A 20,003-nucleotide genomic window follows, 5' to 3' on the forward strand; every position below is an offset into this window, starting at 1 on the left:
TGGGGAGGTGCTCCGTCATGCTGGAAGTACAAATTTTGTCTGAGATGTAAAAGGAACATTCTCTAACAGCTGCGGCAACTCTTCTTGAAGGAAATGCAAATAGAACTCAGCATTTAGGCGTCCAGGTAATATGAAAGGTCCAATCAGCCGATTGTGCAAAAGGCCACACCAGACATGACGCTAAATCGGTGTTGAAAGTTCTGTTCCACTACCTCATGTGGATTTTCTTCTGCCCATGAGTGTTCATTGTGCAAGTTATTGACACCATCCCGAGTGAATTGTGCCTCATCCGTAAACAAAATACGCTTGTAGAGTTGATTATTAATATTCAAAAAGTTGCAAAAACTCCAAGCGAAGCGGACCATCCCCTAGCTGTAGATGTTGAACCTTTTGTTTATGAAACGGATAAAATTTGTTTCGATTAATTTACCTCCACACCGTTGACTGCGAAACTCCTATCCGCCTAGAAATACGTCGTGTACTTACACCTGGACTGCGATGAACAGCATTAATAACAATATCATCATCAAGTTGGACAGCTCGTTCATAATTGGTTCTAGTACTTGGTAGTGATCCTGTTTCCCGAAGAGTACGAAAAGTTTCTGAAATTGTTTTTGGTATCTGGAATCCTCCTATTAGGGTAACGTAGTTCATATTCTTCTACAGCAGCTCTAGCATTACCATTACAGTAACCCAAAATAAAAACCATATCAGCGTATTCCTCTGATGTAAATAAGTAAGGCATTTTTTTCGCTGAATAAACAATTGAATTATAACTCACAGAAAAATTGCATTTTAATAACACGATTCACAGAACCCGATATCCTGCTGTAGCTTGCAAAACACCACTAATACACACAGTTCTAACGTAACAGTACAGAATACCATTGTTGATTCAGCTGTTATTCGTGCGTTACCAACTTAGAAATTAATAAAACAAAAAACTGCATTTCGATGATTAGTAAACAATAATGGGAAAATGTTTGCTTCATTTATTTTTCGAACATTTGATGTAAATTTTTATTAAAAAAAATACAACGTAATAAAACATGATATTTTTATTTACAAACAAATTTATTTAACAGTTAATATTGTTTTCTCAATTTATCTCATCATTAAGAAACAAACATTTTGTTTTTGTTTTATTTTAACTAAATACCGTACGGTATTTCTTTACAGCTAGTAATGTATTATACTGAAATAAAATCGATTTTTTGATACTTATTTCTGTTTTATTTTAGACTTTGATTATATCATTTTCTCAGAATTAAATTCTCTACAGTTAATGTTTGTTGATTTTATGTATTTATTATCAATTTTAACAAAGTTATTGTACATCAAACTTAAAAAAACATTGTTTCGTGCCCCAATTTTTTGCATTTAAACCCTGAATCCTCAAAAACTACTACAGGTACAGTTCTGAAAACCTATTTTATTAGCTTTATCAAGTAACAAAAACATAAGAATCCACGATATTTCTTACTTAATTAACCTTTCCAAAAGTTCAGTATGGCTTTATTTTACTCTTTACCCAGGAATTCAGGCGAAATCTTTCGCTAGCTGTAACTCGCTAACGAAGCGTTTTCGGACCTATGTTTATATAAACATTTTTTTTTTCATTATTTTTACTAGTACAATGTGCTGTAGAAGTGGGGGGGAGAACTTCATGAATCACCCTATACTAATATTTATTTTACTTTACTTTTAACCATAAAAATAATTTTGTATTAGTTTTTTACTCAACTGATATTTGTTTTAAATTGTTGGTTCACACCTGATGATGGCATCTTCGATGTCAAAAGGCCTCGTGTTAAAATATAAAAATTATTGGAGAATTTTGAATTTTTCTTTTATAAAGTAACAGAAAATTGAAACTTGGCAGTTTGACGCCATTTTAGCGCTAGACGACGTCCAGTAGAGTTATTGGAAGTTAAGTTGACCTAATTTGCTGTCAGTGTCCGTTCCTTCTACTGAAATGTAGATACAAGGATGACCAAGCGGACGTCAATCACGGGAACTTGTAAGCTGTGACGTCACTCAGGTAGAATCATGCATGCCATAACGGTATAACGCTTCGATGCCTCTTAACGACGGACGCACGATGAACGTTGCCACTGACGGACGTTACCGTGTGTCTAGTTCCTTTTATTTTACGGTAACCTGCGATGATGGCCAACGTCCGTTATCAACGTTCGTATGTCCCGTACTGCACGTTCTCTTCCTTACTGTGTTTATCGCGTCCCCTAACAGATTTTTAGTCATTAGAGAATGTGCATATTAAAGCTAACATGAGATCATACATTTCTTTTCTTAATCACAGGAGCTAAATACTCTCTACCGCAGGAACTTCCCTGAGGTAATATCGACCAGGCAGTGCGTAACCTTGTTGTAGTCCATATCGTGTTTATTCGTTCCAGTCACTCTCATTATGGCTCCCTCATCATTGCCGGAACAGTACTCAAGCGCCAGGGGCCTGCCGACATAAGGTAAAATGTATTTCTCATCGTAAAACGATGGAACGCACTAACCTCTTGGTATTGATGGCACAGACCGAGCGTGACCTTGATATGGTATGGTAGAATATGTATGTAATTCAGGCGATTACTACCAGGATTTCTTATGACGCCGGACGTACCATTTTATAGCATAGTCATCAATATCCAGAAAAACTAAATTGGTATGAATTTGTCTGTGATGGAATGTGAAGGAAAATATGGATTGTATTATGATTATTTCTATTTGCAGTAATGCTCTCTAGGAAACAGGATTTTCCGGACATTTGCCATCGTTCAGTGAAACAAAAAATCAGTAACACTACGTTCGAGATCAGCTCAGATCATTCGTAGGTGGTTGGTAGACGAATGCAGACGCATTGTGACCTGTATTCTGTAGTTAAGTTTCAATGGTTATTGTTTGTTTATAGTTTTTTTATTAAGTGCATATTTTAGAGTTAGTGAAGTTGACACACACAACATGGTGGTTGTGATTACTGACTTAGGCATGTCACAACGCTTTGGTATGATTTGTTTATTTTAACCTAGTTTTTAATTATATATTAAGTTAGTAAGAGTTAAGATTGCAGATCTCGAAACGTAGTGTTGCTGATTTGTTTCACTGTACGATGGCAAATGTCCGGAAAAATCCTTCACAATCCTTCCACCGTCAAAAATAAACTTCAAACAAAGGACTAAACTCTAAAAAAGATATAAACTTCTCATAGTAGAACTCAATAGTATAAACACTACATATATTATACTAAAAACCTAATGAGAACTATTATTAAAATAACAAATATTGGTCCAGAAGTCCTAAGATACTGCGCTTGTCACAAAAGGTAATTAACTTTGTATATACGGATGAAGACATTTATAATACCAAATTAAATATTCCTACTTTACAAACATATTTTAAGTATTAGTGGTTATTGTAAATTTATTATGTTGTAGTATATTATTATAAAAATGTTGACAATGAGAACTGTCGATACATCAACACCGTTATATATTAAGGTTTTTTTTAGTATTGGTTCAGTTTACAATGAAGAGCTAATCACACTTAACAAAGTCTTATCAAGATAAACGATTAAAAGAGTGTGTGGTTGTTTTTATTGAAAGCTTGCAAATATCGCGGAAGGAGCAGTACATGCGCATGTGGTATCATAGCGCAGCCCTAGCGTCGGCCCTCAGAACTAACTAAACTAACTCTCTGGACCACACACCTTATCCGTATTATTGATTTACCTCGTGTGTAACTAATACATCAAAGTTAGTATGCATAAAGCACCTGAGGTTGGTTTGAATTCCTCGAGCGGAGACCTTGTATTTAGTCAATCAGCGAGGTTTACTTTGCCTCAAAGCAGAACAGTGGTGAACGTTATCGTGTTTCCATCGTGCTCGATTACTTAGAGGTCTAGTATTCGTCTCAAAGCCCTGAGAACTGTTTACAATGAAGAACAAAGTCTTTTTATGAGTAATACGTGCTCTCAGCGATTTATTTGTCGTAGTAATTTTTGTAACTTTGGAGGCCATTGAATCGGAATCCTGAGGTCAAAAATAAAATCCTTCTTTAGTGCGCTTCCAACGTTCAAGATGAACTATTAAGAGAGGGTAGGTTGTTTTTTTAAATCTTGCAAATATCATGGAAGGAGGCGAATATGCGTACGCGGTTTTCGTGGCGCAGCCCTAGCGTCGGCCCTCAGAACTAACTCTCCGGACCACAGCACACCTCATCCGTGTGTGAATGATTTATCTCCTGTATAACTAATACATAAAATTTAGTATGCAGATAGTACCTGAGGTTCAGTGGCTTGAATTTGTCGAGTGAAGACCGTGTAATATAATCAACCAGTGAGGTTTACTTTGCCTCAAAGCAGAACTGTGGTGAACGGTATCAGGTTTCCATCGTGCTCGATTACTTTAGAGGTCTAGTATTCGTCTCAAAGCCCTGAGAACTGTGAGTCTGAGCTTTATATATTTGAGGTTGATGCCGTTTACGGTTTTCCAAGTTCGTCGTGTACACTAAGAGTGGAATAACATCCATTATTTTTTACAATTGATATTTATAAGTAATAATACCAACAAATACAGTACCTAACATACGAAAAACTATTTAAAACATATAAAATAATTTGTTTTTCTGCATGAAACAAGATAATCGTATGTAAAAGATTATTAACAGCAACTATAAAATGTTTTCAGAATATATCAACTTCTTCACATATTAATCATCACAGATGCCTAAATTAATACAGGATTATTCTTATAATGGAGTTTATTTTCTACATTTTAACAGTGTGATTTAATACGTTTTAGATATTTTTATGCTGTGATGTGTATATTCATTAAACGATCCAGTAAGTTTTTTTTATAATATTACGCTTGTGTTTAGAAACAAATAATATAACTGCTTATTTATATTTTAAATTTATTTAGCGGTATACGATTGTTGGTACAGTAAATTGCAGCCTGATATACTAATCTGGACTACATGGTACAGACAGATGTGATTATGTAATTATGTGTTTGAGGGGTAGGGAGTGTCACAACTGATACCAGCGTAGCGGAAGATTACATGGCGCAGCGTATCAGCATTCGACTGTTGGTTCACATATTGTGTACTCATGTATTGTACTGTATACTATGTATAAGTCTATCCGTTCCAATTATATGCTTTGTTGAAGTATACAGTCTGGAAAATAATTCACGGTCACCCTTTTGCTGTTTGTGAAAATGAAAATAAAACCAGAAATGTAGGAAATGATCACAACTGTAATTGAATTCATGATTGAAGTCTTTTTTACTTTGTTCTCTTTAAACATAAGTGTCGTAGTGGGGATACTTCAAGGTATGAGGTATAACCAAAGGTATAAGATCAGATTAAAAATGTACTATAAATAACTTTTAGTTCTTTATAGTACAAAATACCTAACGCGTCAAAATAAGCGTGATGGATACTAGCACACCCAAGTTCCGCTAGTAGGACCTGCCTACCTATGTGCCTTCAACGAAATCCAAGGATTTCTGCCCAATGCTGCCGTTGAATACATCACTTTGGCTGCGAAATTCTAAAAAAAATTATTCTCCAAACACAATGTCTCTAACAAACCAAAATATTGTGTTTAGCAGTGCCCTCTGGCTGATTATATAGTCTACACTTAGAATCTTCACTGTTAACCTCACGTTTGAAAGTACTTCCAATAAGGTAAATGAAATTTTTCAAAAGATTTCTGTTTAGATTCATCTGCCAGTTCGTAAAGTGAGCATTACAGTTTGTTATAAGGTTCTTGCCAAACCAAAGGGATTATATCAAGGAGTCCCAGAGCGTACATTACTCCGCTTACAGCTGTGCAATCGGTATTTGATTGCAATAAATTATTAAGTCATAGTCACACGAATTTACGATTCTTTGTTTAAGATTGTTTATTGACAGTGGAAGGTTTGGAAGGATTATATAACTTCTGATAGTTGCCATCTTTATAAGTGTATAACAAAACGTTATGAGGATTGAAACCTGTTCTCTTCTTCAGGGGAAATTAAAAAATACACAGAAAAGAAATAAATAAAACATAGAAAAAAAGAGGAGAAACAGAAGAAGCAACATATACCCAAAATCTGCTTGAAGTTCAGTCAGAAAAAAAGGAATCCAGACTTTACAATGCCTAAGCAGAATGCAAGTCACGAGCATTATCAAATCAAATCATTTTTATTTTGCCAGAACACTACAAAAATGTATGGCAATAGTCATTTTTCTATAATTCGGAACAATCACTCCACATTGAGACCAGTCAAACATACAGAAATTTCAGTCGCACCACATTCACTTATGCCAATTTTCCCATTTTCCAACGCCGGCTGTCAGTGTTCCAATTGTGCGGTCACCCAGTTGAATGCCATAAACTCGTCAGCACTATAAAATGCTTGAGACGCTAAAAAGCGTTTTAAACGAGCTTTTAACGCCTTGGGCGTTGGGGCAATTTTGATCGAATTTGGCAACTTGTTGAGAAAACGAACTCCTGCCTGCGAAGGCAAGTGTTCGTAAACCCCCGTCCTGTGAGTTCCAGTTCGGTGGGTATCTCTGCCTCTTGTCCCATACGAATGTATGTCTCGGCCACGTGTCATGGCACATTTAGACATACAAAAAAGATTGTTTCTAGGATGTAGAGACACGGCAGAGTCAACAGTTGCAATTTTTAAAAGCTTCCTTGCATGTTTCCCTGAACCTTAACTGTACGATTATGCGAATCGCGTGCTTCTGCAATTTGAATGCTCTGAAAAATTGATAGTTTGCGCTTTCTTCCCACAGCACCAAACCGTAGGTGAGGTGGGGGTAGATCAAGCCATAATAAGCCGTCATCAGTACCTGAATGGGGCAGTACTTGGCTAAAGACCTCAACACATAGATGCCCGAGGCCAGTTTTGAGCAAACATGATCAATGTGATAATTCCAAGTCAATCCCCGATCCAGGAATATTCCGAGGAATATTGAACAGTCGACTTCCTCCAGGAAAGAGTCATCCAATAAAACGGCTGGCCCGTCATTGGAGTTCCCTGATCGCAACGCAAAAGTCAAGAAATTTGATTTTGAAGAATTCGCTTTGAGGTTGAGGCTGTTGAAGTGTTGGACACAATTGTTGGTGTCAAGAAAGATTTGCTTTTCCAGAATAGTTTTTGATTTGTTGGTGAAACAAAGTGTCGTGTCATCAGCGTACTGCACAAGTTTTCCATGCAGTAGTGATGACTCCATGTCATTGACATAGATGAGGAAAAGAATCGTACTGAGTATTGATCCCTGAGGGACACCATAGCTCAGCTGGATTGGTTCAGAGAATTTGTTTGATTATCAAACATTACACAAGCACAGGCTAATGTGGGATACTAACAAGTAATTAAAGTCGGCATTTCCTGCGGTCTCGCGGTGTATCACCTGAATCTGGATTGGGTTTTAGGTTATCTACAAATAGTTTTAGGGTATGTTTAACTTCTTTTCGCTCTTTTCTTTTTCCTTTTTTTCTTCCTTTTTTATGTAATAATTTGCTTTTGGTGAGATAGTCAAGAAGAAGATAAATTTCAATCCTAGAAATGTTGCGTTACACATTTTGTAACATATGACGGCGGGAAATGTCCAAAATCCTATAATTTTTAACGATAAATTTACTGTAGACAAGATATAAAATTTACTTAACAAAATTCACTGGAAAGTTTTGGCGTTTAAGTTTGTAACATGGACCATATAACTCTACTTTTTCAGTATTGCCAACTATACTCCTCTTGATCAGCTCCACAATGATTAGAAGAAGCACTCTATGTCATGCATAACACCATTATCAACCCTACTGAGACCTGTTATCCTTTAAAACGTCATCCTTCTTCAACAATAAAGCCACAATACGATACATACGATTAATGAAGGACGATCGATGGTTTATGCCAACACTTTACTAATTTATAAAGATTTATAAAAATTGCGCTTACAAGTTTCTGACGACCTCACACGTCACATCATGTACGCAACGGCAGTTCCGGTGATTGCTGCTGTAGTCACGGAAGTGTGAATTTTAATGAATTAGATGTTGCGCCAATGAGCAGTGCGCAACATCTGCGCAACATTACCCTCCTGGACGATTCTGCCTCAGCGGTAATGGTGACCTCAATACGTCCATAGTCTGCATTTCCTATAATCAAGATATCCAATCCTTCAGATCTTTTCTACGTCTACTCATAAAACGCATTTCCATAGCTAACTACCATAGAGTGGATGGATATATTGTGGTCACGCTCGCAATCATACTTTATTTTAACCTAGATTGTAATAATGTGTTAGTTTACTTGTTTACTTGAGGAAAGAATTTATTCCTCTTCATAGATCCTAAATTTTGATGTTTGAAATACATTTATAAATCTGTAGAGGTTAGAAATTTAACATTACGTCCACACATTGAGGAACATAACAAAAAACTAGGTGGATTAAAAACAATAAAAATGACTTAAAATTAAAAAACTACAACAAATTCACTCTGAATTCTTGATCAATGTACGCAGAGCTAGCGTGACCTTTAAAGAATTCTAATAAATTAAATGGCTAACAAATAGGAGTGGGTAAAAACGTTTGAAAAATAAAAACGAAGTAATTCTCAGCGGTAATCACGGATAAATAACGGTGAACAATGTTGTATCATTAACTGTACAATGTGGTAATAGCAAAAACGTGGTAAACAAAGAGCCATAAGCTAACTCATATGTCATTACTAATTGCTGTAACTGGAACAACTCATGTTGTTTGTGAGTATCACGAAATACATGAAGTAACACAGTTTTATTTAGTTATTTTCAACCTATAATAAATCACTTTTTGTTGCATTAGGACATGAGTGTTTAAATATATACGAGAAGTATATAGCAGAATAAATAAATTTGTAAACAAACAGTGGATCAATAAGTTGTGTAGTGGAGACATTGAAGATAGCAATATTTATCATGCAATTTAGTTTTTTATTGTAGTTTTCTGTTGAAAGGGGTGTATTTAAAAGATTAAAAACCATTAAATCAAATGTTGTTCTTTTTTGTGCAGGCGGATGGTTAGATTTATTGGTGTTAAATCTTCCGGAAGTTGGTTTCCTGTACATATCAATTACAAATTTTGATTCATTTCATTATTGTTATAGTTTAATATTATTGCAATACGTGTAATAATTCTCTATAATACATTTATAATCGCTGTCCTGTCGTTTTTCCACAGGATAGCGCGCAATCACGACGATTAATGTAACAACTAATGTCAGCATTGCATTCACAACACTATCTTATAGATTTTACCCAATCATAGATTGAATTTTCGTTTTAGTTTTTATATCCAATTTAACATTGTTTAATATCTGTTAAATAGCTTAGAACTGAATTAGCATGGAAGAAATTATAAACGGCGAGAGCTTCTATAAAGGAAAATTAATTCTGAGTAAAAAACTGCACGTAATATTAAAATCTTTGAAACAGGCAGAGTTACAAAAGGGAGATGAAGAAATTACCGCCATCCGCTTTTATGTTTGCTTTTAATATCCCTATAATACAAGTAGAGAGCTCTTGTTCCGGCAGAGATTACATTCATCATTCATTCCGTTGCTTCAGAGTACTTTCATAAGCACCTTCGAAATAATCTGTGTTTCATTTAGTAGGTGAAGATAATAACGAGCTCAGATTTATTTGCAAGGGAATGTTAAAAAATTGTTAGACTGGGAAATAATTATTTATTTGTGAGGATTTAGAGATGAGAGAAAGTGTTTGTATCTTTTATTAAACATGAAAAATAATATAACTTTATATTTGAAACGTTCTTTAAAAATTCACAATAAATGTAAGTAGTAAATAATTTTCAATAATTTGAAGTATTTATACAAAATTAGAAAATAATTAAACTTAGAAAATGATTTATTGAGGAGCGGTGCAATAATCTGCAAACATTGCTTCACAGTTAATTAAAGGACACCCGCATCTTTGGGGCCCTACCCCAGAGACTTGATGATTTATTTAGTTGTGTGCTGAAAATCTTGAAAGAAAGTTCCTTGCATTAGTAATACACTAAAGTAAACGTAATGCATATTTGATATTCCATTTTTTATATACAATTTTATTTTAGTGATTCTAAATATCAATATGCCGATTTTTAATTGATTTTTAAATAGTTCATAAGTTAATTACGTGTACGTCTAGAGTTTTCTTTTAGTTCTTAAAAACCTTAATTAATTATTTTTAATTTATTATTTATTATTTTATTTTAATTATAGTTAATTATTGGCGATGGATAATTTTAAAGTTGAATGTATTTTTGGTAATTTTCCAATGTTATATTTTACATCAATAGAACACTTCCTTTCAAATAATTGAATTAATCCTTTCATTACTTAATTCATAGATTTCTCTGTGGTTGGTCGGCCAGTGCAGACTCACTGTGACCGGTTCCGTTTTAATAATTTTAATAACAAAAACAATATCTTATGATTAATGTAAACAATATAAAAAAAACGTTTTATTGCAATAAAGTTTTTTGGTTTTTGTGTAATGTACAGCGAACATTTTACATGCCAATTTAAAATTATATTAACTTATAGTACTGGTATTTATCTATTTCATGAACAGGTCCAAATTTTTTTAAATATATATAATTTTTAACAATAATTTTTAGTAAAAGACCAGAAGGACTACAGTATTGTAATTATTATCACACTTTGATAATATTTAACTTTACAACATCCTAGCCAGACTCTTATTTATATTATTCTATATAGTACAATTTTAAGTTAGGATAACTCAGGTTAACACTTAACTTAGGTCGAGTATGTATCGAGTAATTGAGCTCCTGAAAGTTACTGGGAGAAAAATAATGTCGGCACTTCCTGTGGTATCGCGGTGCGACATCTTAAACATAAAAAAAAGAAGGCTATGGTCTCTAGAGGGACAGAGGAAAGGGCAGACCCTTCCAGGTCTAATGTTAGGCCCTGGTTCACAAGTTACGGTGTTGTGTGTGAATTGTATTAGTTGGGGTTTGTTTGATTTTTGGAATAAATGTGTTTTAATTTAATAACTACTACATAAGATACACGTTTGTTCGCGAAGAGAAGTAGTTTCACGCTGACTTATATATACATGTAATATTTAAGCTTAACAGTTTTACATAAGCATAGGTAAAGTTGGCATGCTTTAAGTGTAAGGATACTCACTTCTAAGGGCAGTAGCAACAGTTCAGGATTGGTCGCCCTAAGGAGCTTGTAGAGCAATTAGCCCCAGCTTGTGGTTTTTGTTTACCAAAGTAAGAAACTTTCAATTTATATTACAAGGTTTTTAATTTGCCAATTCCTGTTTGGCCAAACTAACGAACCGCTTGTCTCACAGAGCACTCTACTGTCGCGATCATATGAAGTTTCCACTTTGGTGAAAACGGTAAATAAAATATTACTTTTTATTATTAATACCATAAAGCATTCTTGAGTAGTTCCGCATTCTTTTCTTACTATTAACAAATATTTTTTATAATATAGTCAGTACCTGGATATATATATATATATATATATATCATATAGAAGTCATATTTTACTTAGTTTGTTCATGTTAAAAAATGTATTAAAATAATAAATTGATGTTATGAAGTTTCCTGTTAATTTGAGTCTTTGATATGATCAGTTAATTTTATGTTACATATTGTAAAATTTACTAAAAATATATATTATATATATATATATATATATATATATTATATAATTATAGTTACTGTATTATAAGCAATATGATGGCATGTAGTCACTCCTGCAATTATGTCACATAGTATCGTAGTCTATTAGGCTAACATTCAGCTATCTCAAGCTAACAAACCATGCTGTGTGCTTGTGCTTCACAAGCATATGTATTTGCTTACTGCATATACAAGCTCACTGCAGTTCTGGTGGCTGCCTTGACCTAGATCCAACACATATATAAGAAAATGTATGTAAAAACTAAACTATTTATGGACAAATTTTCTTCAGTTAGGATAAGATTAAATTTAGAAGACCAACTACTTCTTGCTTCACAGGTTTAGACTTGTTAAAAAGGATATTATTTGGTTTTAAAACTACGAGAAATGTTGAGTTTAGATCTAGTCCGCAATCCTTTTAGTGTAGCGTCTGGAATATGAAACTGGAAAATGATTTTTTCTTTTTATAAATGGTTCAGGCAAACATATCTCCAGATCCCAGGACTCAAGAATTTGACAGCGTCAGCTGCCAAACGTTGCACTAAGAAATAATAAGACGTTCTGGCTGCAGTATAATAAGAGGCCACCACCACAACAGAATCATATTTTATGATTATCTAAACTATATAAACAAAAATGTTGACACGAATTATGTTACATAAAAAAATCAGTTATGTGTATTTATAAAAAATAACACACAAAACAGTTTAAAATTTAGTTACTTTTTAATGTTTTAAGGATACTATGATTCCACTGTGGTGGTGGCCTCTTATTACACTGCAGAAAGAGGTGTACTGGAACTAATCACAACATTCATATATCAATCAGTTATTTTCACCTTAGCTACGTTACGTGTCGTTATAGACTAATATTTCTTATTAAAAGAACTTAGAAGACCTTACGTACGTGTATTATAACCCTAAAATCACTGTAGAGTATTTGAATAGCAACGCGCGGTTGGTAAGAGGTGCTAAAAAATAAAAAATAGTGTTACTTCCGAAAATGACCTTTTTTATATAACATGACCAATCAAGCCACATAACTAAAACGTTTGAAGTGTTAATCCTTCACGTTATACATGGTAGTATACATCATAATAGTGTTGGGTTTGCTTTATGTGTGTGGAATATTAAATAAAATATGTTTAACTGTAGATACATAACCAGTTGAAGGGAACTGTATAGTGATGTTATGTATAAACATTCGTGGAAGAATAGGGTTAGCGTGGTCATCTAATGTATACAACGTTTTTGTTGCTGCATCCATACAACTTCTCCGAACGATAGCTTTCCTTTCAACTTCCTCGACGTGCCTTGCGTCCTTTCCTAGTTAAAATTTACATGACAATAGGTTTCTTACTAATATTTTCAAACCTGGGATTAACTACTAGATGAGTATTCCGTTTCCCCGTATGTTGAAAACTTTTGACACAGATAAATTCATACATAAATATGTTTTGCGTGAATGAAGAAGCCATATAGGTCACTGTTTTGATATCTTTACAGATGATTAATTGAGGTTAAAAACCGTTCACGTTACAACTCACTCCCCCCTTCATCGCACCTGTATTAAGTGAACTTTTTTCCTTTACCACATTTTGGACAAAAACAGCTCTTCACAGCGAGACCGAAGTATTAAAACAAATCAAATGTGTTATATTCTGAAATTAGCATCACAATGAGTCACTCATTGGGTACACGCCAGAACTAAAAATTATATGTTTTGTTTACCTGATTCTTAATTATATACCTGGACACCTCTTATTCAAGGTAAATGTCTCCCTAACTTGTGCAGTTCTTTTTTTGTTTGGTTTCACACGAAGTGAAAGGCTAGATTGTGGAAGTGGACGACATGAAGTGGAGGATTTATGACACAAGATTATGTTTACATTCTAAGGAAAAACCTTGCAACGTAAATATTAAAATCCTTTAGAACTCAATCATTTTTATAAAAACCGCTGTTTTACAATATCAATACAAACAACTAAATATCAATCACTTATTTGGTTTTACAGTTTCAGCATGTATGACTTACCAAATCAAAGGAGTAACAGCAGTATCTACCCAACTGGCTCCACAACAATGAACTTCCCAACCCCAGAGCTTCTTGGGCTAACGCAATGGTCTGACCCTTCCTCGCTTCCTGGATACAATCATTCCTTTTCCTAGTGTAACAGCCTAAGCAGATCCTTGTACGTTAAGCATCCCGTGGATTTAGTAGGAACTTTGATAATAGCATACGCATAATATGTAATGATTTATTTTTACACGCATACCTTTGTAATTAGTTGTTCCTGTTCCCGTTAATGTGTAATTGAGTGTAGGTTCGCAAAAGTTGTCCACTTGTAGCAATTGACTGCGGCAGAATCCATAGAGTGACTGAAGGTGAACTTGATAATGAAGGATGCCTTATTTCATCATGCGAAACTAGGAATGACAAGCCTTCTCTAACAGTTGACTTGGGAAGTAACGCTAAAAGTTGACTTTCGAACCACCACTAAAAGGGCAGACAGACTTGCAAGGTCGGAATCGCTCAGCGGTCACCCATCCAAGTATGCTTACTTTCTGACAATAATCCTCCTTTCGATTTTCCAATGACTGTTACATATGCGATAGGAAATAAAAAATTGAAGAAACTGCTTCATGTTTTAGAAATTTTTACCGCGTTTGGCAAAATTAAATGTTTCCCAAGTAACATACTGGCCTGGACATTGCAAGGTTCACATAAATCAATGTTATTTGCACAGGTAAAAGTAAATGGATTTGAAAAAACATCTCTTTGGTTCAAACGGGTAAAGAAAACGAATGTTGAAAAAGTTTCTTTAATGCTTGAATGTATAAAACTTTTCCTAGTGTACAAGATGATTCGCCTAGCTTGACATATTTTTTCTCCGCTTGTGTCTAATCACATGGAAGCTTTAAGAACCCAGTTTTGGAATACATTCCAAATTAGAATACTTCTGGTTCACAATGGTTTTACATCTATTCAATGAGAAGATGAAGAATGCAGAACTCAGTGCTGTCCTTCATGACAAACAGATAGAGTTGTCAACGGACCTTAAAAAGCATTTGTACGAGGGCGTTTATGTGGACAGGTATAAAAGACGAGTATCTGGATTTGGTGGCTCAAGCTTTAAAATTACTGATTCCATTTGTATCATCGTATTTATGTAAATCAGGATTTTAAAGAATGGTAAAGATGAAATAAAAAACAAGAAACAGGTTATCACTGGATAACGATTTAATTATGTGCATAACAAACATTCAACCAGACATTTTAAAGATAGTCAAGTCTAAATAAGCAAGGATTCATATTAAAAACAGGCCTATCCTACTTTTTGTGAAAACTATTTTTTTATGTTGAAACGTTAATGCTGAATAAGAATTTTGGTTTGCTTTATTACCATAAAATCAAAGTTATGTATTTTAACACATTTAAACGTGGGTTTAATTTAATTTGAATATTTATTTTCTTTATCGATAAGGATAAAAAACTCGGAGTAAAAATAGCCTATTATCGAGTTTAGTGTAGGCTATTTTCTAACAATCCTTACATCTGCACAGACTGATATGAAATAGTTTGGTTAGTGCTAAGTACGGTAGGAATATTTGAATTTATTTTGTTACTATAAAATCCATATAGACCATTTTACAATATTTAAATGTGAGTTTATTTCTGTTTTAGCTATGAAAAAACAAGCTTAGGACTCAGAACAAATCCTTGATTTTATTTAGATAGTCAATTATAAGTAGAGTGTTTTATAACGGTAATTATATACAGTTATATTTTTATATAAATATGTTCGTTTACTTTATAATCATAAAAATAAATTAGTCTACTGTCTTACAGTATTTTACTGAATATTTAACTGTGTTTACCCTTTGAATTTGTTATGTACAACAAACATGTTATCAGTAACAGTTATTTGATGTGGTGAGTAATAAAATACAGCCAAAGCTGTTATCAAAGTCAAAGGAAGGATTGATATCCAGGATGCGAGGAGAGGCTCGACCATTGCGGTAGCCCAAGAATCCTGTAGGTTGGGTTGTTAATTAATGTGGCACCAGTGCTATAGACTGGTACTGTTCTAATCCTTTTATGTGGCGAGTCATATATGCCAGTTTGTTTTGTGTTGGTTCACCTAAGACAGCATTTTTTACAGTAACCTAGCTTATGGTGAAAACTCATACAGGAAAGAAGTTTGAATCTCGTATTTAAACTATATTCAAATCTGCTAAGCACCCCTCTGGCCTATAATCAGTTATCATGATTCACCTTGCAGGGAATTATCCTTTTGGATATTTTACCGCCATTGGTAGGAAAAACGAACTCTTTTATCAAAATCTGTAGGGATTTTTTAAAAAATTAAAATCACTTAAGTCGGCTTAAAATGCGAAATTATTAATTTTTGACGTTGATATTTTATTTACAAATGTACAAGTTCCAGAAACTATCGAAATAATTAAATCAAGTTTTAAAGAAAGCTTAACATTAAATGAAAGGACTAAACTTCCCGGGCGAGTAATTATGGAACTGCTAAATGTATCCACCCAACGCAATTATTTTGAGTTGGAGGATGAAAAGTTACCAAGATGAAGGTATAATAATGGGGTCTCCACTGTCTCAAATTTTCGCCAATATAGTAAAAGAGAAATTAAAAATGCAAAAAGCCTTAGCTTAAACTCAGTTCAAATTTAAGATTTGGTGGAAGTATACGCGTATGCACGATATATTTGTTGCTTTTCCTCATTGAGACACTAAAACTGAATGAGGTTTTCAATCATATTAATAGTAGTTCTCCTTCCATCCGCCTCGCTATAGAACTGGGAGCCAAAACAAGGTTCATACTTTATATGTGTGTATTATGAGATAGGGATATTGTAGCGTTTTTAAAGCTACATTGATTAATTTTCTAATTAAGTTACATTATCTATCTAAGTTACAAACTAGTTTGTAATTATGTATTAGGTTAGTTCTTTTACCTGAATAAGAGATCAGATTGCAGATCTCGAAACGTAGTGTTACTGTTTTCTTGTTTCACTGAACGATGGCAAATGTCCGGAAAAATCCTGTTTCCTTGGTTCATGCTTGCAAGAAAAGTGAATTAAAATTGAACTTTGTTAATAACTTTAATTGAGATTTGTAAAAGTAGTAATTTATTAATATTTAAGTGGAACTGTTTTATTGTGAATTATTAATTGGAAATTAATTGAACTTTAATAATTAATTGTTAGAGAGAGTTGTAATCTGAATTGCAGAAACTTGAAAGTTAAGATTAAAATAGGGGAAAGAGAAGTTTAAATTTTTATTTTGAATTTTGAGTGAACTTAGAAGTGAACATTTTTATTTTAGTTATTTCCAAGTGGTATTTGATTTTTATTTAAAACCTTATTATTTTATTTTAGAAGAGAGCTCTGATTTTTAGTTTGATATATTTCATTATTATTTTTATTTCTTGCCGAAGGAGTTTTTAAATTTACTGAAAGGTTTGTCAATTCTTTGTTGAAAATAGAGTGATAAAAATTCTGAAACGTTGAACTTATTAATTCGCCAGTTTAAAATAAATCCATTGTTTTTATTTAGAACTGTTATTTTTATTTTAGACAAGCCAGATAATATTTAATAGTTTACCAATTTAGTAATAAATTGTACTTAATATTCACTAGGAGCTTACTAATCAAAAATATTTTATATCGTCTTCGGATGTCTTATTGATAATTTAAATATTGATACTCTGGAATATTAAAATCTACAATCCAAGTCGTTATAGATATCCTCAAGATTACGGGGTTTTAAAGAAAACACACATAGGGAGATATTTAAATTATCACTCAAACCATAAAAAAACTGTCAAAGAAGGAGTGAACTACTCGTTATTTCTTAGAGCAAACAACAATTTAAAGTTTAAAATGTAGCTGAAATACGGAATACAAAATAAGACAAAAAACCATTAATCGTAAGGATTAAAGAGTACCAAGGAAACACAAGAAAAGGGTTAACAGGAAATTTTATAATTGCACATCATTGTTGGTCCGAAGACCATTGTATGACTTGGGATGAATCTAACATATTATACGAGGAACAACATGTTTTCAAAAGTAAATTGAAGGCTTCATATATTAAATTAGCAAACCAACCGATCGGTAAATCATTAGTTGAAATCAGGCCACTTTGGTTGCTAATCCTAAAAAATATACTAAAAATTAAACCAAAAGCATAAAAAATTTGTAATTAACCAATGCGGAGTCACAGTATCGTTTCAATAAATTGATCTAGAATGAACCAATAGTTGAAAAAGACTCCCGTCCCTCTTTTTTTGCCGCTATATTGTTTCTGCTGTAACGATGACCATTTACTATTGGGCCTACGGCCATTTATATTTGGTTCGCCAGTGAGTGCAGATCTGTCGTGACCTCTAATCTGTTGTTCAGTTTTAATAATTGGTGTTTAGTTTTTTATTAACCCATTAAAGCCCAAAACTTTTTTTTCTCAAAATACTTTATTCACTATAAAAAATCAATTATTCCTTATCTAATTTACACTAATATGACAAAAAAAAAAAAATTTATTTTAAACATTTTGGTACTTTTTTTAACATGGGTCGTTAAGGACCCGTTGGGAGTAAGGCCTTAGTTAAAACACAATAAAGTGTATATAGTGGAAACTTTATTTACAAACATATTTGAAAGACATGTTAATTACACAAATGATTAATCTTTGTGGAAATCTGCAAAACAGGTATCATGCAGTGGGACCTCACATCGTTTGCACGCTTTTACAGTTTTATTTTTACATACAACACACCTTCTTCTACTCTGACCTGTCACTATCAGATGACCTCCATGGTCACTACGGAGTGGGTTTGAAGCTCTCTTCAGTGCTCTTGTAGGGCCAGTTGCCTTAGGAGCGCGTCCAAATTTTTGAAGTAAAGCCTGGACCACACTTCTTGGGAAACTGAGACTGTCCAAAGTAACTCCTTGAGAGCGAGCCAGAAACCAAGAGTTGCTCATCACAACATCAAAAAGCCAGAGAAACCACCGTTTTCCACGAAACGCCTATTCTGTGGTTCGATATATTATTGTCCATTAGATCGACACCTCCCATATTCCTGTTGTATTGCGCAAAATAACATATAGCTGAGGTATGGAAACTTTCTTTCTTTCTGTCACTGAATATCTGAATATCTCACACTGAAGGGGTACCTCTCTTCTGAACTCTAAGTCTCCTTTTTCCCAGTTTCGAACGGGGTTCATCTTTTTATTGGGTGCAGGCTTTTCCCGGCTTACTACCCCCTTTTAAAATTTAGACCGTTCATGTTGTGGCATTTGAAACGGGTTTCCTCTTTCCAGTAGCTTTAGAATATGTAGCTATTAGTAAATTATTACCTCTGTCTTCAACGCGTATGTCACTAAGATCACCACGTTGATCACCTAAATCGCCTGGTGTATCTTCATCGTTTTCAATTCCTTCTAATCGAATGTCTGCCTCGGCTTGGAGCTGACAACGGCACACTCGGTCTGGGTCATTAGAATCTTCCTCTCCAGATTCTTCATCTGTGACATTGTGAGGGTCATCATTGTCGGGAGGGCTTATATAGATATCACCTGCGGTGTATTCTGATGCAGTGTCTTCCAAGGCTTCTAAGATCTCAGCTAGCGTAAGCGGACTGTCGATCATGAAATGACCCAAAAGTAAAAAATAAAATAAAACATTTTCTGTTAAAAAAAGCAGATAACATAAATTTTAATATTGTTTTATGTATAATGTGTATACATATTGATTTAAATTTATCACCGTGCGCTTTTTACTTATAAACTTGAAAAAAGATTCAACGCTAGGTTTGAGGTTAGGCCTATGCTATGGGCTTGGTCCCAACGGGTCGTTTTTCGACCCACTAATAGTTTGTCATGTAATAGTAAAAAGTCAGTTAAGTTTCGTGAATCTCACTAATAAACATTTTGTTTACTACATATATTGATAGTAATATTCACTTATTAGATAATAATTTTAAAAAGGACATGGTATATATAAAACTAACCTGTGAAGTGGAGCAGACATGATGTATTGTGGCAACTCTCAATATATCAGATTGCGATTAGTAGTAAGGGTGGGGGAAGAGGCCCCAAACCTTTTCTCAAGGTCAATAGACTAGTACACTCTCAGATAAAAACATCACAGACGGAATAGTACGCTTTTACTACAAAAATGGTTTCCACATATTTAGATGGGTCGAAAACGACCCGTTGGGCTTTAATGGGTTAAGTGCATGTTTTAGAGTTATTGTG

The 20,003-nt window shown here is 33.9% G+C and overlaps 1 protein-coding gene across 1 annotated transcript in view; it reads right to left on the reverse strand.

Moving 5' to 3' along the window:
• The window catches only part of LOC124365352 (origin recognition complex subunit 1), a 137,119-nt gene extending 117,724 nt beyond the window's left edge, over positions 1–19,395 (reverse strand). Inside the window, 1 exon segment of the mRNA XM_046821328.1 lies at positions 19,104–19,395. Coding sequence (XP_046677284.1) covers positions 19,104–19,395 — 292 coding nt within the window.
• Between the last annotated feature and the right edge of the window lie 608 nt (positions 19,396–20,003).

The sequence above is a fragment of the Homalodisca vitripennis genome, chromosome 6 (genome assembly GCF_021130785.1).
Source record: "Homalodisca vitripennis isolate AUS2020 chromosome 6, UT_GWSS_2.1, whole genome shotgun sequence".
Lineage (NCBI taxonomy): Eukaryota > Metazoa > Arthropoda > Insecta > Hemiptera > Cicadellidae > Homalodisca > Homalodisca vitripennis.